At 44.5% G+C, this 24,076-nt stretch overlaps 1 protein-coding gene across 1 annotated transcript in view; it reads right to left on the reverse strand.

Moving 5' to 3' along the window:
* ROCK2 (Rho associated coiled-coil containing protein kinase 2) overlaps positions 1-24,076 on the reverse strand; it is a 508,887-nt gene that overhangs the window by 79,602 nt on the left and 405,209 nt on the right. Inside the window, exons 21-24 of the mRNA XM_069235939.1 lie at positions 19,969-20,072; positions 19,685-19,871; positions 4,905-4,998; positions 4,713-4,807 (exon numbers count right to left, since the gene is read on the reverse strand). Coding sequence (XP_069092040.1) covers positions 4,713-4,807; positions 4,905-4,998; positions 19,685-19,871; positions 19,969-20,072 — 480 coding nt within the window. The remainder of the gene's footprint in view (positions 1-4,712; positions 4,808-4,904; positions 4,999-19,684; positions 19,872-19,968; positions 20,073-24,076) is intronic.

Raw genomic sequence — 24,076 nt, forward strand, 5'->3', positions numbered from 1 at the left:
GATTTACTACTAAGTCCCTAGTAAAGTGCACTAGTACTGGTTGTGCCGTTCACATTAGTAGCCCTGTAAACATGGCTCAGACCTGCCACTGCAGTGTCTGTGAGTGCAGTTTTAACCTGGCAATTCGACTTGGATAGTGTACCCTCTTGACAAGCCTAAAGGTTCCCTTTTTATACATGTAAGGTACACCTAAGGTAGGCCATAGGTAGCCCCATGGACAGGGTGCAGTGTATGTTAAAGGTGGGGCATGCACCTATGTGTTTTACATGTCCTGACAGTGAGATACTGACAAATTCGTTTTTCACTGTTGCAAGGCCTATCTCTCTCATATGTTAACATGGGGGCTGCTTTTAAATATGATTAAAGCGCAGATTCCCTTTGGAAGCAGATAGACATGTGGAGTTTGTGGTCTCTGAACTCACAATTTAAAAATACATCTCGTAGTGAAGTTGGTTTTTAGATTGTGTGTTTGAAAATGCCACTTTTAGAAAGTAGGCATTATCTTGTTTAAAACACTCTGACTCTGCTGGTTTGTGGATTCCCTGTCTGGGTCAGTTTGAAAGTTTGGCTGTTTGCACCTCTCCTCTAGTCAGAGACACAAAGGGAGCTGGGGTGTAGGATACATATCCTGATGGGCCATCTGGGCTGATGGGAGGGGAGGAGTGGTCATTTACACCTGAAAGGGCTGTGCATGCTCTCACACAATTCAATCTCTATCCCCCTGGTGTGTGTCTGGAGCTTGGCCAAGCCAGGATCTTGAAAACAACATAGACTTCTCTTTGAAGTAGGCCTACTTCAAAGGCAGAAAGGGGGTATAAGGAAAACACCCAAAACCCCTGAAAATCAGATTACTTCTGCAACCAAGAAGAACTTTTGCCCGGGAGAAGAGCTGGAGAAGGAGTACTGCCCCTTTGCCTGTGACAGTGCTTTGCTGGGTTGGCCTGCAGTAGCTGTTTCAGCCAGAGAGGACAAAGACTGACTTTTGTGTGACTGGTGAAGAATCTCCAATGGCTTGAACTGAGCTTGCCTCCTGTTGTTGAAGTCTCAGGGAAAACAAAGACTTCTCTCTGCCAGCACTTGGGCTTTGTGCTGAGAGTCCTGCCTGCCAAGTGGTGCCCTAACCTGTCTCTGGACCCTTAAAGGTGCAGCTGTGGAAAAGGACAGAAATCCACGCAAAGACCGCCATGCGGGGCAACTTTTGATGCACCATCCACCTCACGGCTGCTAAACAACGCGCCGCCAGCCTCGCAGCTACATTAGGTACTCCACCTGCATCGCGGCTGGGAGATAGACGTCACACGGCTGGAGAAACAACATGCAACACCCGCAGCGGCTGCTGTTAATGACACAAGCCCCACGCAGCGCAGTTTCTTCACACCATGCAACCGGATTTCAATGCAACATTGCTGAGCGCGGAAAATCAATGCAAAGTCTGCCCACACCGAGGTGGCCGTCTGGAATCAACGCATTGCTCTCTTGCGGGAGAGAAGAAACGACGCACGACGACCCGACCGGAGGAACGACGACACACGGTCTTGCTTGCGAGTGAGAAATCGATGCATCGCTGGCCTTTTCCGAAGCACACTCGACCGTGCTGCTTTATTTTGACGGTATCCAGGTACTTTTGGGCAACAACAGCGTTCTAACTGTTTTCTAAAGGATTAAGACTCTTTCTTTTTTTAATTCATACATTGACTTGTGTATGTCGGATTTTTATCATTTTGGTCTTGTTTTGTTTAGATATTTTTCTAAACCTGTGTTGTGTCATTTTGAAGTGGGTTCACTGGGTTACTGTGTGTGTTGGTACAAATACTTGACATCGCTTCTGAAGTTAAGCCTGCCTTCTCGTGCCAAGCTACCACGGGGCGGGAGCGGGGGTTAACTGAGGGAGATTCTCCTTTGCCCTGACTAGAGTGAGGGTCCTTGCTTGGACAGGGGGTAACCTGGCAGCCAACTAAAGACCCCATTTCTGACAAATCATATACCAAAAAAAAAAATGTAGTGTTTGACAACAAAGCAGTGGAAAGACAAGTTATGTATCTATGAGCCAGGCAAAGGGAAACACAAGAGAATTAAGAAAAGCCTGAACAAGCTATCGAATAAAAAGCAGGCAAATCAGAGTGACAGAAAAGCCAACCAATGGTAAACAATGGGCAGACTCTAAGCCCACTGTAAGCGGACAATAGGTTTTTTGACCTAAAGATGATTGCTTTGTCTGGCAGACAAGAACAAAAAAGGTCAAAAACCTGCCAGTACAAGACTGGATTTCACACCCTGCTGTGTATCAGGTCCTTTGTAGTTAGAGAAAAACTACTACAGGATAGTGAGTGGCAAGCCTGGAGAAGAAAAGTCATAGATGGAAGTTTTCATTTATCAATTATGCTTTTCACATGAGTGAGCCGGGATTGCTATTTCTAATAGTATGTTGGGACAGAGAAAGACCTGAAAGCCCTCCAGGTAACAAGAACAATCATGGCATCATTTTAGTATGCTCTTGAAGGTCAGGGTCAAAAGTATTAAAGGCAAAGCATTTGCAATATAAGAGCATTTGGGAGCTACAGCTGGCAAGAGAACCTGCAGATATCCACTGAGACTTCGTTTAAGCACCTAGGACGAAAGATTCAAATGAATTCAGTTTCAATTTCTTCTCAGGAAATGTAGTCATATTTTAGGATTACACACAATGGATGGTACCATGTGTCTGTGACTATCATAGGAGCAGCCACATTAGGAAAGTTTTCCTTATGTGCTGTGGTAGTTTTCAGTGTTAAGGGTTCAGGGAATATAGTCAGGATATGTGCTATATGACTCCTAGAGCTCCTTTATTTACATTCTCCTCTAACCAAGAAAGAAGACAAGAAAACTATCATGTTTGTGAACTTTTCTCCTATCTTAAAGAAAGAGTAGCAACATCTTGAAAGTTGACATAGACTACAATGAGTGTGCAAACAATGTATTAACCCAAACATTTGAAGGAAATGGAATGATGAGAAACTGATTCAGGGAGAATGCTTCACCCCAAACACACTCAATCAAATGAACGGTTTTAATACTACACTCTCCTAATCTGATATCATTGTATACTCTTTTTATGTTACTAAGAAAACCCACTTTCTGACTACATCAGGCCATCCATTGCTAAATTGCAGTACCATAGTCTGATCAATAGGTTTGAATACGAGATCAGATCAGTACAACTCCAGCAAGGCATGTATTCTGCCTGTGCTTCTCTGGAATGATAGGATGGACATGTGTAGAGTGTCCACAGGATGATAAGATGGCAATAGGCATTCGTAAGAAATTGGGACATATTGTTGACCGCCATTTACATGCACGGCTGTTGTATGTAACCTGATTAAAGGGGAAGTAGAAGAAGGTATATGACTGAGATCCACCCTACTGTCAAAGTTTAATGTTAGATTACCATGTGGCAAGAACATTTTAGTAGACCTCGTATATACTATTCCACTTCTTTGCTGGGCCCCCTGTGAGGTAGAACACGGTTATTTTAAAAAGGGCTTCGGCCTTTCTTCTAAAGTACAGGTAAATCCGAAGAGGGTTGATCTTGGCAACAGATAACCCACTCATGGATTAAACACATATTTTCTAAATGGGCTGCCTTAAACTGACTACAGCTCACCTGCGGTAGCCGATGAAGTGACTTATCAGCAAAGGTGGAGGATTTTCCAACATAAATGTGGTTGTATTTAATTAGTGATTGAACATCTTGAAAAGAAATGTTGTGCAGGAGAGAAGTATGCAGACTGAGCATAAAAGAGAGCAGACAGACATGTAGGAAGGCAGTTGGCTTAGCAGATAACTTTACTGTAGGGCAGGAAAGAATAGCAACAGAACAGTGATAAGAAAAACACAATATTCTCCTTTGGTCTGGAACATGGTGGTGTTTGAATAGTAAAATCAGGTAAAAGGCGAAGCCAAAGAGGAGGGGGCTGTGATTATGGAAGGCAGGAAGATGTAGTTTTCAAAGTGAAGCCTTGTGTGTTTCCCTAAGGTCAATGAGGTAAGGGATTAATGGGATATGAGCTATGTTAATAGTATTTGGATAAACTGTAGCATAGTGAGCATACAGTGTCAAAATACAGTAAGGCAGTGAGCACATTTACTGTGCATGAAAGAGAAGGCAGGATAGATGATAATTTGGCATGATAAGCCGGAAAATAAGCAAAGGATACATGTTTCAGGAAGGCAGTGGTAAACAAATCTGGAAAGGTTGATGAATGCATTTATGTATAATGCAGATGACAGACGTCTGAATAAAGGTGGCTCTGTGGTTATTTGCTTAGTGTAAGAAGGAGACTCTGTTAAATAGTAGTTTGCCAGGATTTAGGATGACAAAGTAGATGGAAGGTAATGGTGCAAATGGTGGGATCCACTACGTTTGATGATCAAGGGGATGATGACTTCCCAACTGAATCAGCTGGACTACTGTAGAAATAACCAACAGGACAAGGATAGGTGCAGCTTAAGGGTTCATTAGATTAGATGAATTGGCAGAAAGGGTCAGATGGATCTGCAGGGAAAAACTATGACAGAAAGTGACTGAATCGTCCAATAATAGAAAGCTCAAATATAAGAAATGTAATTTTCAACACGTTTGTATCACAACCAAGAGTTCTTGCTTTAACTAGTCATACAAAGATTAACAAATTATTTAAGCAAAATAAAAATGGGAAAGCAATGATGGCCTATACCTGTGTTTTCAGAGTTCTCTCAGTAATCAGCTGCTTCTCCAGCTGTACTTTAGAAAATCCAATGTTTGCTTCTTCGTCCATAAGCCTCTGGATTTCTGAAAGTGAAGAAAAAAAAAATACAACAAACATGTTACATTTAATACCTAAATTACTTTCACTAAAGAGATTGCATTGATGCTAGTGGGTACGCACCTTCCTGGAGATCTTTAACTTTATTGTTCAGTTCTTCCTTCTCATTTGCAAGGTTTGCCACATCGCTGGTTAGGGTTCGGTTTGCTTCCTCCAACTATGGTGAGGAACGAGGCAGGTTAGAGAATTGTGCCAAACCAAATTTTTTAAAAATCCAGATAAAAGACATGGAGAAGAAAGTCAAGAAAGAGATCAATCTGAGAAAGCATGTAAGCAGTTTTAAGTAAATAAATGTTGACCACAGAAGGATGGGTGAGCCTTGAAGCAAAGTGTCATGCCCTGAAGGGATTCATTCTGTGCGCAGCATCTCTCCCAATTGATTTCAACCGTAACTTCTACACCAAGATCTTTTCTCACTCGTGCCAAGTATTTAACTCCAAGGCATCATGAAAACCCCGTTTTAGCGGCTACGGTGGAAGTGGAGTGCTATACAGGCTTCCTCTGCCTGCTACTCGGTCATAGTCAACGTGAAAGGGTAGATGGGTAAGTGACTGAAAGGAAGGAGGGATCGATGTGTGAGTGAAAGCGTGGATGGGCAGGTGGCTGGATGAATGAGTGAAAAGATGGATGTAGGAATGGATGAGTGAAAGGAGGGATCGCTGAGTGAAAGGGTCAGTGGATGGCTTTGTCAAAGTCTAAAGTTCTTTATTCAGCCAAATTTGGCTACGAAAGAGAGTACACTGCATATTGGAAACAAACAAGAAAAATAAACAAATACAAAAAATTGTGTAAAAATCATAGGGCACAATATCTGTTGTTATAGCAGCATAATTAATCAGTAAAGCATATAAAGTGACAGGCACCTAACCGGTTATTCCTTGACCTTTCCAATAGCAGTATCTTTGTATTTTACGACTGATGTTTGAAATAAGAGAATGCAGGATAAATGTAAAATTCATATATTGCATCTTAGTTAATAAAGCAGCAACGACTGCAAGAAAGCGGACGGATAAAAGACTGTTAATAGTAGGTTCTGTTTTTTAAACAGCAGATAGGGGTTAGCCACACTAAAGGTTAACCTTCAATTGATTTTCTACATTTAACTGCACCTTTGAGAAAGGAGCTAACCCTCAAACATGTGGTGTGAGTGTCCAGCACTTGCAAGTGCAACAACGCTTCTCTGCATTTATGGTGGCCCAAATTAATTAATATCGGTTTAAGAAAGTGTCTAAAAACATTTATTAAAACGCATAAAATGCAGCAACATTTGTTCTGCTGAGCCATCGCAAGGACAGGGCAGAGCTGTTTCCCCCAGGGGGCTGGTGTCTGACCAGAAACACGGGTGCTGCCAGACCATACCTGTTCTAAAGCGGAAGAGGACAGACCTCTCACAGTGCATGAGGTGTAAAGACAGATACATGGCAGGTTCAACAGATGAAAGGAACCTATAAAAAGACTGTACAGAACTTTTAGACAGTTCAGTGTTCAGCCTTCTTTTGCAAAATTCTAAAAAGTGGAGTTCCAACCTTGACATTGTCTTTTTTAATATTCAAAGGGGTCTTCAACAGGGAGGACAGTCATAGTTTTTGAGAGATAATCTAGCCATGGAATTGCATGTCCTTTGCCCAAACTGAGGTAATCTGAAATGTTCTCTCTACATAGAGATGCCACTGGGTTAGTCCGCACACTAACCCACAACAACAAAGAGGACAAGGTAACCATATCTGTTACATTTTGCAATTATAGCTCTGAATGCATAATAAAGCCAGAGCTAGATGCGGGTAGATACATAAGCCTCCGAAAGATGCTTCCCCCAACTTGGAGAGGGAAATGTTATGATAGCCCCAAATCCTGGCACCATATATGGCGGCTGGAACACACTTGGCATTGTAGATGCTTAAAAGGGGGGAGATGGTCCTTTCCCAGTGGCTCTGGTAAATTAAAAACCACTGAGCTTAAGTCGTGAGCAGTTTCACTATGACTGTCAACAACTCATGGTATTAAAAATTATTCCTAGATAGCTGAAATGGTTCACACTACTGAGTGACTGATCCTTGATAGAAAGCCTGGGGGGGTGTTAATTTTACCAGGCCCATATGCCATAATGTGAAACTTTCTATAGTTTGTGACCAAGTCAAGACTCCTCATAAAGAAGACAAAACCTGCAGGGTGTTAGGAGTAGGCACTAATAGGGCTGCGGTATCAGCACATACCAGTGCAGGCACCTGGGTGTGAGCAATCCTAGGAATGTCAAGATCACATGGGAACACAGGCTCTGTATGGAGATAATAAAAAGCAATGGAGCCAAGATACAACCTTGGTGCACTCCTCGCTTAAGGGAGAATTTGGGGGTCATTTCCCCGTGACTGCCCACATGCACTCTTGCTGTAAGGTCGACATGCAGAAAGTGCCGAAAATTCATCAAAGATAACTCCACCCCTAAGCCTAATAGCATCAGCCGCAGCTTGGTCCCATTCATACAGTCAAAGGCCTTGGATAGGTCCATAAAGGCCAGGTACAGTGGGCAAAGCCTAGCAAAGATAAATTTGTTAACTATCAGGCTCACATTTAGGCACTGCTCCATCGTATCCATACATAAGTATCCCTAAACCTGAAGGTTGGTCACAATGTTAACCACTTTGCAGAACTGGCCATAGCTGTACCTTTGTCAGAAGAAAATACTTTGTTTTCTTGCTTAATGACCCTCACCCACTCAAGTAGTGGCATGCTTCATCATTGGGTCCACCCTAGCTCCTAAAGGCGAGGGTGGGCTCAAGACAGCAAAAGACGGCAAATATGGTCCATTCCCTCTGTAGATTGCAATTTAAAAAGAAATTAGTAAAATGAGCACAAACAGTATTAGTAAAATCATTGTTGGAAAAATTGATTAGATAACAAGAAAAAACAGATATTTTGTCCTGTATCAACAGGATTAAGGAAGCTGAACTCCCAGAGTCAATAACTGTAGCTTCTACATAGAGACTCAGGCTAATCCAGATTGAAAGCCCTCCCTTAGCTCTGCCTCTTGAAGAGGGAGTGGCTTGACTGGAATAGCATGCGCAGCCATCACAGGATATGGAAGAGGTGACCCTGGTTTCTTCTAAGGCTATAATATCAAACTTGGTAATAAAGGCCAACCAATCATGACTGTTAATTTTCTCCTGATACCCGCAATGTTTCAGCTAAGTATGGTACATGATTAGGCCAGACTGGATCCTGGATGCTAATTTAGCTTCAATGGAATGCAGACTTGAAATTAGGAGGGAGATTTCAGCAGTCTGCAGTGCTTTAAACCTCTCAAAGTATCCCTCCATAAGACGAGCCTAAATATGCCAGGTCAAATTTGGGGTACCCTCATCTCCTGCTGAGGATGCTGAGGAATTAAGGAGGTTGCGAGCCACCAACTCCAGGAACTGCAGAGAGACTTCCTGTGGTGCTGTTACTTGGATTCTTGGGCAGGGTGCATTGTTTGGATTCCCTAGTAGATGCAGGGGTGAAAACAGCTCACCGAAGGTGTCAGGCTTAATGTCTTGGACGACTTTGTAATGTCAATGGGGGCTGTGACTGTAGTGGTGGAGTTGTGGGGTACTGTTTCCCTAGATACAGGGGTGAGACCCACCAGTGGGGAGTTTAGAGAACCAGACCGAGAGCCCAGATTTAAGGAGAGTCTTCTCTCAGTAAGGGCAATTTCTGTGCTGATTACTCCCACAGCATACAGTTGATGGAGGTACATTTGGCGGCGGGTGTAGGGACAGAGCTTTGCCCAACAGTTTTCTTCTTTCCTATGACAAGACAAACTGATTTGAGGAAGAGTCGAAAAGATCAGTCAGGTAGCCAGGGTAGATATAGCAGGCGACGTAAATCAGTAAAGCACCTTCCACCAACCAGAATAAAACAAAGCAGCACCTTTTAGCATGTAAGAAGCAAGGGGTGTGGCCCAGGCCAGACTTCTCCAGGCGTAGACATCCCCGGTCTTCGCTCGGGCACGTCCCGGCTACGTGAATCTCCAGACGCTTTTGAGTGCATTGCTTGTTGGGGCTCGCCTTGCCCCGCGGGTGACTAAGGAACATAGCCCCACCTCAGCCCAGCCGGCAGGAGAGAGAAGATAGTTAACAAGTGGGCATGGAAACCATTAAACATCACAGCCTGCTCTGTGGGAATCTCCAGATGCTTTTGAGAATGTTGCTTGTCTGGCCCAGACTTGCCTCGCAGATGACTTGGGGATGTAGTCCCAGCCCAGCCCGAAGGAGGAAGGAGAAAGTTCACAAGCTGGCAGGGAAACCACTTACCTCTTCAGTGCAGGCGTCGGCCAATGATCGCACTACCTCTCTGGTGTGGGTCATGACCAGGGCCGACACCAGGGAGGAGGTTAAAAAATCCTCCGATGTGTCGCACTGGAGGATTTTTTTTATTTTTATTAATCTTCAGTGTCTCCCCCCGCCCCCTATCCGCACCTTTGTGACATCAGCACGCTGCGAAGCGCGCTGATGTCACTATTTGTTTTCTTCCTGCTGCAGTGGGGAAAACAGGCTTAAACTGGCTTCAACGGGCTTTCCGGACGTTCTGGAAGGCCTCGTTTGAAAGGGGAAGTTCTTCCCTTTCAAACGAGGCCTTCCTGAACGGGTTTCAGAAACCCCCACTCGGCCCCCTCGGAAAACTTTTGCTGGGTGGTAGTGAGGGAATCGGAGGAGGAGGTAATGGGAATGGGAGAACCAATAATGATGGTTGGACTGGGCACCAGGGGTGTTAAAGACTGTGACGATTGGTATGTGACAAGGTGAAGTAATAGTGTGTCTTTTTGTTTTTTTGAGTGTCTTAAGAGAACATGCTGATTGAGGTAAGAAGCGAAGGTAAGGTGACCTCTTTTGTTGCAGGTATCACCCACCAGCAAATTTGTGACTGTCTATGTAGGGTGGGGTTTTAGAGCAACAGTTTAGCCAGTAGCAGAGATGGCATCTCTTTGGATAACTGCTGCTCAAGCCCTAACTCAGGTTATAGAGGACAGCTCTGACGTAGGATCAGAGACTAAGACAACAGATACTGAGACAGCATTTGAGGGATAGGACAATGGCGCAGACTCTGGGAGTGATTTTTCAGTCAGAGGAGTCCCATTCGATAACTCCTCTTCTAGTGATTATGAGGGAGGTGATGAAGACAGTCCTGCTGTCCCTTCGCAAGCACAGTCTGTGCAGCGGAACAGTGGTGGGTTAGCCCAACCCAGAGAGCAGGTGCATGAGGTGGCAAGTACAGAGAGAGTACTCTTGGATGCTCCCCAATTTAGTTCAGCCCCAAATTCCACTTCCCAAATCGTACTGTGGAGACATCAAAATTATGTATCACAAAACAACCTGGTTTTGTAAGGCAGGTACCTGCGTTTTTGGTCCTGGGCTCGGCGGCCATATAGGGAAACCTACAAAACCCAGACATTTCTGGAAAGTAGACATCCGGGGGAGTCCACAAAGGTGTGACTTGTGTGGATTCCCCAAAGCTCTCTTACCCAGAATATTTTTTCTTGCATTTCTGTCACACAAACTACAGCAATATGATGGGATCCACAAAATTCCTACCAACCAGTGTTTCCCCACCTGTCCTAATAAAAATGCTACCCCACTTGAGTACCTGTACCTAGTGCCTGTGTCAGGAATGGCTCAACCCAGGGTCAACAGCTGCCCTCATGTAAGGACCAACAATGACCATTGTGAGATCTATTCCTGTCCCGGGCACTAGGACCACCCACCCATTTTTATCGGAAGACTTGGGGGAATGCTGGGTGGAAGTACATTTGTGGCTTCTCTCAGATTCCAGAACTTTCTATCACCGAAATGTGAGGAAAAAGTGTTTTTTTGCAAAATATTGAGGTTTGCAAAGGATTCTAGGTAACAAAACCTGGTCAGAGCACCACAAGTCACTCCATCCTGGGTTCCCCTAGGTGTGTAGTTTTAAAAAATGCACAGGTTTGGTAAGTTTTCCTAAGTACCGGCGGAGCTAGAGGCCACAATCTACAGCTAGGCACTTCCCAAAAAACACGTCAGATTTCAATGTAAAAATGTGATTTGTCCATGTTACATTTCTTGTCACGGGTAGTAGGCCTACCCACACAAGTAAGGTACCATTTAAAATCGGGATACTTGGAGGAACACAGAATAGCAGAACAAGTGTTATTGCCCCTTGTCTCTCTCTACATTTTTTCCTTACAAATGTAAGACAGTGTGTAAAAAAGAAATCTTTTTGAGAAATGCCCTGTAATTCGCATGCTCGTATGGGGATGCCGGAATTCAGAGATGTGAAAATAACCACTGCTTCCCAACATCTTATCTTGTGCACATTTTGGAAATGCAAAGGTTTCCTTGATATCCACTTTTCAGTCTTTGTATTTCACCAAATGAATTGCTGTATACCCAGTGTAAGGAAATGCCTTCTTGGCATGGTTACCCCCTGACTTTTTTGCCTTTGCTGATGCTATGTTTTGAATTGAAAGTGTGCTGAGGCCTGCTAACCAGGCCCCAGCACCAGTGTTCTTTCCCTAACCTGTACTTTTGATTCCACAATTGGCACCCCCTGGCATCCAGGTAAGTCCCTTGTAACTGGTACCAAGGGCCCTGATACCAGGGAAGGTCTCTAAGGGCTGCAGCATATCTTATGCCACCCTGGGGACCCCTCACTCAGCACAGACACACTGCTTACCAGCTTGTGTGTGCTGGTGAGAACAAAACGAGTAAGTCGACATGGCACTCCCCTCAGGGTGCCATGCCAACCTCACACTGCCTATGCAGTATAGATAAGTCACCCCTCTAGTAGGCCTTACAGCCCTAACGCAGGGTGCACTATACCATAGGTGAGGGCACCAGTGCATGAGCACTGTGCCCCTACAGTGTCTAAAGCCTAACCTTAGACATTGTAAGTGCAGGGTAGCCATAAGAGTATATGGTCTGGGAGTCTGTCAAACACGGACTCCACAGCACCATAATGGCTACACTGAAAACTGGGAAGTTTGGTATCAAACTTCTCAGCACAATAAATGCACACTGATGCCAGTGTGCATTTTATTGTAAAATACACCCCAGAGGGCACATTAGAGGTGCCCCCTGAAACCTAATCCAACTACCCGTGTAGGCTGACTGGTTCTAGCAGCCTGCCACACTCGAGACATGTTGCTGGCCACATGGGGAGAGTGCCTTTGTCACTCTGTGGCCTGTAACAAAGCCTGCACTGGGTGGAGATGCTAACACCTCCCCCAGGCAGGAGCTGTAACACCTGGCGGTGAGCCTCAAAGGCTTACCCCCTTTGTTCCAGCACCACAGGGCACTCCAGCTAGTGGAGTTGCCCGCCCCCTCCGGTCACGGCCCCACTTTTGGCGGCAAGGCCGGAGGAGATAATGAGAATAACAAGGAGGAGTCACTGGCCAGTCAGGACAGCCCCTAAGGTGTCCTGAGCTGAAGTGACTCTAACTTTTAGAAATCCTCCATCTTGCAGATGGAGGATTCCCCAATAGGGATAGGAATGTGACCCCCACCCCTTGGGAGGAGGCACAAAGAGGGTGTACCCACCCTCAGGGCTAGTAGCCATTGGCTACTAACCCCCCAGACCTAAACACGCCCTTAAATTTAGTATTTAAGGGCTTCCCTGAACCTACGAATTTAGATTCCTGAAACTACAAGAAGAAGAGGACTGCTGAGCTGAAAGACCCCTGCAGAAGAAGAAAAGAAGACACCAACTGCTTTGGCCCCAGTGCTACCGGCCTGTCTCCTGCCTTCTAAAGAACCCTGCTCCAGCGACGCTTTCCCCAGGACCAGCGACCTCTGAATCCTCAGAGGACTGCCCTGCTTCAAGAAAGACTAGAAACTCCCGAGGACAGCGGCCCTGTTCCACAAAGACTGCAACTTTGTTTCAGAGGAGCAGATTTAAAGACCCCTGCAAATCCCCGCAAGAAGCGTGAGACTTGCAATACTGCACCCGGCGACCCCGACTCGACTGGTGGAGAACCAACACCTCAGGGAGGACCCTCCGGCGACTCCGAGACTGTGAGTAACCAAAGTTGTCCCCCCTGAGCCCCCACAGCGACGCCTGCAGAGGGAATCCCCAGGCTCCCCCTGACGCGACTGCCTGACTCTAAAATCCCGACGGCTGGAAAAGACCCTGCACCCGCAGCCCCCAGCACCTGAAGGATCGGAACTTCAGTGCAGGAGTGACCCCCAGGAGGCCCTCTCCCTTGCCCAGGTGGTGGCTACTCCGAGGAGCCCCCCCCCCCCTTGCCTGCCTGCACCGCTGAAGAGACCCCTTGGTCTCCCATTGACTCCCATTGGAGACCCGACGCTTGTTTGCACACTGCACCCGGCCGCCCCCGCGCTGCTGAGGGTGTACTTTCTGTGTGGACTTGTGTCCCCCCCGGTGCCCTACAAAACCCCCCTGGTCTGCCCTCCGAAAACGCGGGTACTTACCTGCTGGCAGACTGGAACCGGGGCACCCCCTTCTCTCCATTGAAGCCTATGCGTTTTGGCCACCACTTTGAACTCTGCATCTGACCGGCCCTGAGCTACTGGTGTGGTGACTTTGGGGTTGCTCTGAACCCCCAACGGTGGGCTACCTTGGACCCCAATCTTAACCCCGTAGGTGGTTTACTTACCTGCAAAAACTAACATTACTTTACCTCCCCCAGGAACTGTGAAAATTGCACTGTGTCCACTTTTAAAACAGCTTATTGTGTTTTATGTAAAAAGTATATATGCTACTGTGATTATTCAAAGTTCCTAAAGTACTTACCTGCAATACCTTTCAAATGAGATATTACATGTAGAATTTGAACCTGTGGTTCTTAAAATAAACTAAGAAAATATATTTTTCTAGAACAAAACCTATTGGCCTGGATTTGTCTCTGAGTGTGTGTTCCTCATTTATTGCTTGTGTGTATGTACAAAAAATGCTTAACACTACTCCTTTGATAAGCCTACTGCTCGACCACACTACCACAAAATAGAGCATTAGTATTATCTCTTTTTGCCACTATCTTACCTCTAAGGGGAACCCTTGGACTCTGTGCATACTATTCCTTACTTTGAAATAGTGCATACAGAGCCAACTTCCTACACCCAGTATACATTGAAAACATATTGCAAGGTGCAGCTCATTTATTGGATCTTGGTACCTAGGGTTCTTGATGAACCTATAATCCCTATATCCCTATATAACCAGAAGAGTCAAGCAGACTTAACGGTAAATTGCTTTAAAAAAAATCTGCCATAGCTGGAAAAAGTTACATAAGAAAATGTGGCCAGAAATGACTTTTTTCACCTCAATTTCAATATATTTTTATTTTAGCTGTTACTTTCTGTAGGAAAACGAAGGATCTACACAAATGACCCCTTGCTGAATTCAAAACGTTGTCTATTTTCCAGAAATGTTTAGCTGTCGGGGATCCAGCATTAGTTTCACACCATTTCTGTCACTAACTGGAAGGAGGCTGAAAGCACAAAAAATAGTGAAAATTGGGGGATGTCCCAGCAAAATGCCAAAATTGTGTTGAAAAATGTGGTTTTCTGATTCATGTTTGCCTGTTCCCGAAAGCTGGGAGGGTGATTTTAGCACTGTAAACCCTAGGTTGGTGCCATTTTCAGGGGAAAAAAACACATGCTTTCTTCAGTGGTCCTTTTTTCCAATTTTTAAAAAAAAAAACGAAATTAGTAGCTGTATTTTGGGTAAATTCGTGGCCTTCTCCAGGGGAACCCACAAACTCTGGGTACCTTTAGAATCTCTAGGATGTTGGAAAAAAAGGACGCAAATTTAGCATGGATAGCTAATGTGGACAAAAAGTTATTAAGGCCTATGCGCAAACTACGCGGAGCGGGAGAAGACCTAACTGCTAAGGTGTTACATCAAAGCCCGCGCTGTCGGAACCTCCATCACATCACAGCCCCATCATGGGTGAGTGAAAGTGTGGTTGTATGGGTGGATGGATGGTTGAGTGCAAGGGTGGATGAATGGATGAGTGCACAGGTGGATGATGGGTGGGTAAAATGGTGGATGGGTAAAGGTGAATGGATGGATGAGTGAAAGGGTAGATTGAAGGGTGGATCAATGCGTGGATGGGCGGGTGGATGGATGGGTGAGTCAAAGGGAGGATGGATGAGTGCAAAGGTGGATGGATTAGTGAAAAGGAGGCAGGATGGAGAAGTGAAAGGGAGGAAGGATCAGCAGGAGGCTGGATGGATGAGTGAAAGGATAGCTAGAGGGGTGGATGAGTGAAACAGTAGATGGGTGGGTTTGATAAGGGATAGATAGGTTTGGATAGCCGTGTCATGAACTCCACTTTTGCAGCTACAGTGGAGGTGGAGTTTTTGACTGACCTCTTCTGTCTGCAACATGACATACAAAGGCTCACAATTAACGTAAAAGGTGGATGGGTGAGTGAGTGAGTCGATGGATGGGTGTGTGAGTTAAAGAGTGGATGGATGGGTGAGTGAAAAGGTAGATGGATAAATGAATGAGTGAACGGATGGGTGTAAGGATGAATAAATGAGTGTACGAGTGAAAGGGATGGATAGACGAATGGATAGGTTGATGAGTGGATGGACGAGTGAGTGAAAGGGTGGATGAGTGAGTGAAAGGGTGGATGAGTGAGTGAAAGGGTGAGTGGATCGAAGGATCGATGGACGAGTGAAAGGGTGGATGGATGAGTGAAAGGATGAATGGATGAGTGAACGGGATGAGAGAAAGGGAGGACAGTTGGGTGGATGCAGTAAAAGGGTGGGTGAATGGATGAGCGAAAGGATGAGCGAAAGGATGAATGGACGGATAGGTTTGGAGATGGATGAGCGGACAGCTGGGCGGACAGATGGACAGAGATGGAATGGTGAAAAACTGAATGACGGATGGAAGAATGAATGGATGACAGAATGTAACAGTGAAATGGTGGATATCGGTGGGTGGGTGGGTGGAAGGATGAATGGATAGATGCTTGGATGGAGGAGAGAAGAGCTCTTCTGGGGAGAGTCGCAATGAATTGCTTCGACTCCTTGGCGCTGTAAGAGCTTTGGTTCAAAGTGGGGTGGTATTTTTGTTTTCTGGCTGCTCCCTTGATTGAACTCCTGGTTGACCTTTGGTCTGGACCTCTATCTTCGATTCAGATTCTATGATGACAGATCATAGAACATGGTTTATTCCAAAGTTAACTAATTAAAGAAAGCTATGCTCAAGCTAAAGAGGAAAGGGCAAATGATCATCCTATTGGCATATCTTTTACAAACATAAATCAGAAAAAACCCACACATGAAGTCAATATAGGTTGTGTAGACAATGGATATAGTTTCTGATAGAGAAGGTTTATGAGATTAGTAAACCTGCAGGACAGAAAGGCAGCCACTCAGTCCACCGCTCGGCCAAAGCTTCCAAAATCTTTCACGTTTCATGTTATATCCTGCTTCACCTGAACAGGTTCTGTAGGCATAGAAGTTAGGCATCCTATACCCTATTCACAGTTTACACTAAAACCATTTCTCCACACCCCCACTATCTCTACCAAAAGCCATGAAACCAGTTCTATAATATAGTTTTTTTTAGCTGTGTGCAAGGATAACCAAATGTGTATTGAAGCATTTATCACTCTATTGTCAAAGGTACAATATTTGGCTACACTATGGCAGGAATGTTGGACCTTACTGTGCCAGGATTCAATATAGGCTGCCTTATACTGCTAGTATATGTTCAAGATGAACATCATGTCAATACTTGTCTTAGTAAAAAGTTGTTTGCATGGCATAGTGACCAACAAAATACTGCACATAGAGTGGAGATTCTGGAAAATCAGATATCCTGTTGAACTGCACCCTTATCATTAGATGGAAATTAAGAGTGTTGCATCTGCTGAAAGAAAGAACGGAACTATGTCCTTACGTAATAGTTGTATACACATTTTAAAACAAATAACTACCTCACAAGTATTAGGTGCACTGCAAAGGCCACCAGACACAGTGAAATATTTGATGACATTAATTCAAAGCCACGAGCAAGTTGAGAGAGAACGCATCGGAACATAGCACAGAGAGGCGAAACGTGCACAGTGCCCATTTTATCTACCTTAAAAAGCAGACGCTATTGGCACACTATACCCATTAGGCTGCGCCCGAAGTGCTTTTCATTTAACCACAAAATGTTACTGCTCTTGTACAGCCAAGGTGATGGTGAGTTATGCCCTCCCGACCTCTACTCAAATGTCCAGGCGTCAGGTCTGCTCAGGGCACAATGAACTTTCAGGAAGAAAGACGGAGCTGAAACACTTTTTTGTTTTTTTGGGAGGAAGGGGGTGGGTGAGGAGTGCTGTAAGGAAGGTAAAGCACGGAACCAGTCACTGTATTCATGTTCACACTTGGCACTTCTTCATTTCTAAGAAAGGCTACCCTGTTCTTTTTCGACACTTCGCCATTTCTAAAGTGCTCCTTGCCCCGGTCCCTTTTGACCTGGATTTCTCATCTATCCTCACAGACAGTCCTCCGTGCCCCCGTTCCTCGCCATCAATACATCTTTTTCCCTTTTTGTCACCTACTGGAAATTCAGAGCAGCCCTGAAATCGTATTCTTTTCTTTTTTATCCTAATTCAGTCCGATGCAAAGCCCACCTTCCGCCATAGACTCAGCATCTACACGTTGAAGCAGTTTAAGCTACTGCTTTACATGACAGTAGAAACTGTCAGCACAGTTTTATCTGAACAGATTAGAAGGTTTGAGAAAGCATTTGATGTGGCGTGTATGTCTCAGATGAGGCTTTGACAAGCGGTAGAGGACAATTTTTCAAATCGTTACTAAGCAATTGGAAACATGTCATCCCAAGAAGCAGGACTTTCAGTTAGGAGACCTCCACGTTATGAAAGTTTGCGCTTAACTTCTGAGGGCGATGTCAAATCTTCAGCAGGTTGATGCTGGATGTGTTTATGAAGGTATAGAGGTAAACATGGATGTTAGCTCAACACCTATAATAGCAAAACGCTGGCATGACTGGGCTCTTCTTTTTCTCCAAAGGAGATTAAGGTCACAAATCACTGAAAAAGGTGCAGACATCGAGGGAACAATCTGTGCAGAACGTACTCATTTCTAGGGGTTCTAAAAGGCACAAAACACAGTGCGTACACTGTAAGTTCAGTACAGTACCCTGCACGTGCAGTAGTTGCCAGAGAGAAACATGGAAAGAAGAAACGTATGAAAAAATATAATTTAAAGTTAAGTTAAAGAAAACGTTAACGTTTCAATTTACCATTTCTTGGACAGATATGTCAACCTGTTAACGGTCAAGAACTTAATATAGCCTTTTATAAACACATGACATTTCATGTCTGCCTGTGCAAATATTATAATTATTGATTAGCCAAGGGTTAAAGATGACCGAGATCAAATGTTAATAGATGCATTTTGAAGAGAAAAGTATGAACATTGTTCTACTACACAGCAGACTTCAAGAGTCAAAAAAGATGTTGGCACTTTTAATCTTCATTTATGGGAGCCTGATTTATAAGATGCTGGTTGCAGCGCAATGTCGCCATTCCGATGCAACAAGCATATCCCTTAGTAGAGAGAGGAAAGCTCAAAGCCCTTGCGCTTTAAAGAGTTATCACGAAGGTTGCAGAGTGCCTAACTAGTGAATACTAATTGGGCACGAACCTGTTTGAGATGTCTTATAAAAAGTAATAACTATTATGGTGGCACAGCAAATCTCCATCCCAAAATTCTATACTCTGCAGGCATGGTAATTTGTGCTCCCATTTTATTTATGCTAGAAAACACTAAAATGGGTGCTCATTTTAGGAATAACATAATGAATGTGACACAGGAGCTGGGAGTTTACATTTCAAGACTGTTTCTATTTGGCGCAGTCGACCATTTTGAGCCAACTGGACTATTTTAAGTCTAAGTTCTGGGCTCTCCAAAGGGTCTTTTAAAAAGGGACAGCGGATATAAAATATTGGTGTGAAAATGGTGTTATGTCTGCCTCCCATAATCCTCTGCAGCCTTTGATTCACTGCACTCGTTGCCAGCCTCAAAGGCTTCAATTCCCTCTGCTTTGCACATACAGCCTTCTATAGGACTAGTCCCCACTTACCTTCAATAGACTTTACACTATACTCCCTGATTGTGTTTCAACCAATGCTCACTTGATGGCTGTCCTAAGGTATAAGGGCGAACAGCTGGGGGCTGACCTTTTTCTGTAAGAGCGGCCTCACTTCCCTTACAACTGTGTCAGACCCAAGATCTGTTGTCATCTAAGTTGGGCTTAAAACTCTGGCTGTATACCCAATAGCTTGCCCTTACTTTTCTGCAGTTAATCCTTCTTTTTTGGCTTTTACCATAGCGTCAGTACCCATATATAGGCATTAGTTGTGCTCATAAATCAATTAACATCACATAACATCTTCCAGGAAGGCTCACTTTGCACTTGCTTCCACAAAAAAAAAAACCTTCAACACGTAGAAGGTTCTCAGAAGAGGAAAATAATGTTCATGCTCCCATAATATTTAGCCTGGATCCCAAACTTGATTGCAAATAGCATTTCTGTAAACTGTGTTAGCCTTTCTCTACAAGTGAGCAGAAGCAAACATACTCTTTTCCTATAACTTCCTAGGAACCCCGAACCACAATGTGGATCGAGTCATTTCGGGTATTAAGAAGTATAATCTATCTTGAAAAAGGGAGAATACTTAAACTAGTGTTTTCAGATCTGTTTAAAAATATTATTCCAAAAAAATCAGTAAACAAGAATAGGATTACCCGGTTTTCAAAACAGTAGGCGTATGAATGAATGGGAAAAATTATCATAATCCTAAACAAGCGAACTCCATGCACTGCGGGGAAGAGTCTTCTTACCGATCCAATAGTAGCATCTTTCTCGCCAAGCTCCTGCTTGTGCCGGGCCATCATTTCTTTGATTTCTAGCTCTTTCATAATCTTCTCCTTCTCCAGGTCAGAGTACTGCTCTTCCGCAATGGAGCGAGCCAGCTGCTCAGAGTCTGCTTTAGTCAAGGTGATCTCCAGCTGAGCAGCCAAGGAATCTCTGCAGGTTTAAACCATACACACCGTGACTGTCAGATATAATGCGTTTAGGCTAAAAAACACATGCACTTAAGAATGTCTGTTCAACACTACCACACCTCTCATCTTGCAGTTCCTGAACCTTTTGCTGTATTTCTTTGCAAACTTTGGCCTTCTCTTCACACTCATCCTTCAGCTCTCGAACCTGTGTCTTGTACAGCGTCTGAAGATTTAAAAAAAGAAACAATTACATTAACTGTTTTACCATGACACGTGGCTTCACCGAAGGTCATGTTATGCCTCTACTTAAAATCAACTGGCTGCAAAATAATGCAAATGTGATGCCTTCGGTTTGGTCACATTTTTATTTTGAGTGAACATCTAAAAAAGAAAAAAGGTTGGGACACAGACTGTAGCCTTGGCAGGAAAAACTATTTGACAGCAATAAAATATTAAAGTGCTATAATGGAAAATCAGTTTCAACGTGGCCAAAAGATTGGCAGGGAGGCAACAAAGAAAGAGGTATGGCGACAATGGAGGGGAAACCATGGAAGGAAAAGGTATTGTGTGTTTTGAGGGTTTGGGTGGAGAATTACATGAGTCTTCACAACAAAATAGAACAAGCATTTTCAATGCAACGGGTCCCGCATTTGCTCGAGTTAGAGCTATTAGCGCTGTAAAGAAAAAAACGCAGTGCAATCGCGCTATGTAAAATGCAGCGCGATTGTGCTGCGTGGAAAATAAACAGATAAAGTAGTCCAGACACCATGCTGAAAACATCGAGCCTCGTATGTTTTTAGTAGTTTACAGGTGCTGTGTAGGTGGGCTAAACACCGGAAAGGGCATGATGTAGGCATGCCTTACAAAAATGAAAGCAAGCGGATTTTAAAAGGCAAGCCCACGAACCAATGTCAGTGACTGAAGTGACATGGGCATGGTTTGAAGCCCAAAGTGAGATTACAGAATGGACGGAGCACTTTGTGCTCGCCCATAAAAAGGAAACACTTTTTTCAATCTGAAAACAATAATTAGACACAATGTAATCTCACCGAAAAGCCCAAGATACAACTGCACTACACACAGCAAGCATACAGGACTAGCCTACATGATGTGGACATCCCACTTTTGTTTACCTTGAATACACACGTTTAGTGCTTAACCCGTTAAATGCGGGCGTCGGCCACTGGCCGACGCCCACACTCCCTCCCTGGTGCGGGTCACGACCAGTGGCCGACACCAGGGAGGGGGTTAAAAATCCTCCGGTGCAATGCACCGGAGGATTTTATTATTTTTTTTTTTTACCGTAGGAGACGCGGAAGAGCTTCCGCGTCTCCATCCCACCCCCCTCCCGCCCCTTTATGACGTCAGCGCGCCGCGAGGCGCGCTGACGTCACATTTTTTCCCCACCGGAGAAGGAGAGACGGAGGTAAGCGTTCTTTCCTTCTCCGGTGGGGAAAAAAAGGCCAAAACGGCCTCCCCAGATGCCAGGGAGGCATCGATGGAAAGGGGAGGCTTTCCCCTTTCCATCGATGCCTCCCTGGCACTGTTTCCTGGCCGTGGATCGCAGCGCGGCTGCGATCCACGGCCAGGAAACGCCACTAGGCATCAGGGATCTTCTTTGGGGGGGTCGGCCCCCTCGTAAAAGGGCCACCCCCCCCCCCCCGGCAATATTTTAATTATTTATACTGTTTTGGGGGGCGATCGCGCCCCCCACAAAAAAAAAGAAAGAAAAAAAAGAGAAAAAAAATGGCGGGGTCGGCCCTTGGAACACGGGCCGACCCCAGGGGAAAAAAAAAAAACGTAGTTTTGCCTGGGGAGGCCGATCGCCCCCCCAGGGTAAAAAAAAACGAAAAAAAACAAATTGTTGGTGGTCAGCCCTTAGGGTGACCATCAATGGGGCCATTTTTTTTTTTATACATGTGTGCTTTGCCGAGGGCAAGCACACATGTATAAAAAGAAAAAGATTTGTGACATGAGTCTCATATATATGTGTATATATGTATACACATATATATATCTATATAGATATATATATCTATATAGATATATATATATATATATATCTATATAGATATATATATATATATCTATATAGATATATATATAGATAGATATATATATTTTTTTCAAGACAAGCATTGCAGCGTCCATGTGCTGCTTTTCTGACTTGTTGGTGTGTATCTGGGCTTCTAACAACGCCCACCTCACGCCCATCACTACCACTCCTTTGATGGCATTGGAAAATGATTTACCTTTGTCCCTCCTTGGGGAGGTTTTGCTACCGCCTTGGCCCCTGGTACATGGCTAATTGCACTTTTGCTCTTACGTTTAACTGCGAGCGAACTTCTTTTCCTTTTGTGTAACTCTTCACATGATGCTCATGGTGGCCATGGCGCTGTGAATCGGCTCTCTTATGTGAAAGAGTTTAACTTTAAATTATCAATTTATGTGGCAAGAAAAGTTGGGTTAGGAGTTTATAACGCTAATAGCTCTAACTCGAGCAGATGCGAGACCCATTGCATTGTAAATGCTTGTTATTCTTGTGTGTGTTGTTTTATAATGGTGAACAATTTCACCGCACTCCACGAGGACCGTGATCAAGACTCCTTGGTGAGTTGAAACACGTTGGTGGTTATTGACTGCAATAAAATACACGTTTATTTGTACTTCATGGAGTGCGGTGAAATTTTTCGGCATTAGATCATTTCTAGATTGGTCTTCCCTGTCACTGGGCACCGGCAGTGAAGTGTGCCGCCCAGCAACCCTTCAACCACTTTGTTTCTAAACATATAAATATATATATATTATTATATATATATATATATATATATATATATATATATATATATACACACAATATGCATGCATGCATGTCTTTTCTGTAGTGGCAGTTTTGCTGGATAGTACTGAGGGAATTAGAAGAGGAGGTAATGGGAGGCAGAGCACCAAAAATGACTGTTGCACAGGGTGTGTGGTAAGGTGAAGTAATACATTCTTTTTTTGTTTTTTTCAGTGTTTTCAGAGAATCTGCAGAATTGGAGAAGAAGCGAAGGTAAGGTGACGACATTTCCTGTTGTACACAACAAACATACCAACAAGCAATTTTGTGACTATCTGCCTTCTACGTAGGATAGTAATTTAGAGGGACAGTTTAGCCAGTTGCAGAGATGGCGTCTCGTTGGATGACTGCTGATCAAGCCCTAGCTCGGGTTATGGAGGACAGTTCTGATGTAGGCTCAGAGACTGAGACAGCAGACACTGAGACAGCATCTGAGGGAGAGGACAATGGGGCAGATTCTGGGAGTGATTTTTCAGTCGGCGGAGTCCCATCTGACGACACCTCTTCCAGTGAGTCTGAAGGAGACAATGACGACATCCGTGCTGTCCCTTCGCAAGCACATTCTGGGCAGCGGGACCACATTGGGTTAGCCGAACCCAGAGAGCACGTGCTTGCTGCCGCAAGCACAGAACGAGTGCTCTCTTGGCAGCCCCCCTGTTTGGTTCAGCCCCAAATTCCACCTTTTACTGGTGACGCTGGATGTAAAGTCGATACAGCTAACTTTTTGCCAGTCGACTACATCTATCTGTTTTTGGATGTTGACTTTCTTCAGAAAGTTGTGCAGCAAACAAATTTGCGTGCAGACCAATTTCTGAGGGAGCGCGGAGGCACTCTAGGGCCCCGTTCTAGGGCACGCCAGTGGACTCCCACTTCGCTGGCGGAGTTGAAGATATTTTTGGGCCTTACCCTCAAAATGGGGTTAGTACAGAAACCCACCTTGCAGTCCTACTGGACGACTCGCACGGTTTGGGTAACTCCCATCTTCGCACCATACATGAGCAGAGATCGTTTTTTGCTACTGCAGCGCATGCTGCATTTCAATGACAATTCTGCTGCATTGCCCCGGGACCATCCAGATCATGACAGGTTGTTCAAAATTCGGCCTGTCGTGGAACATTTGTCTGCCAGGTTTCCAGAGATCTATACTCCTGGAAAGAATATAGCAGTCGATGAGTCCTTGATCCTGTACAAAGGACGGCTGCTTTTCAGACAGTACATTGCGAGCAAAAGAGCTCGCTATGGCATAAAGCTGTACATGCTGTGTGAGAGCTCTACTGGCTATGTGTACAGCCTGAGAGTGTATACAGGGAAGGATTCTACCCTAAACCCTGTAGGTTGCCCTCCCACGTTAGGGGTCACAGGTAAGATTGTATGGGAACTTGTCCATC

Source organism: Pleurodeles waltl, chromosome 5 (assembly GCF_031143425.1).
Source record: "Pleurodeles waltl isolate 20211129_DDA chromosome 5, aPleWal1.hap1.20221129, whole genome shotgun sequence".
In the NCBI taxonomy this organism is placed as follows: Eukaryota; Metazoa; Chordata; class Amphibia; order Caudata; family Salamandridae; genus Pleurodeles; species Pleurodeles waltl.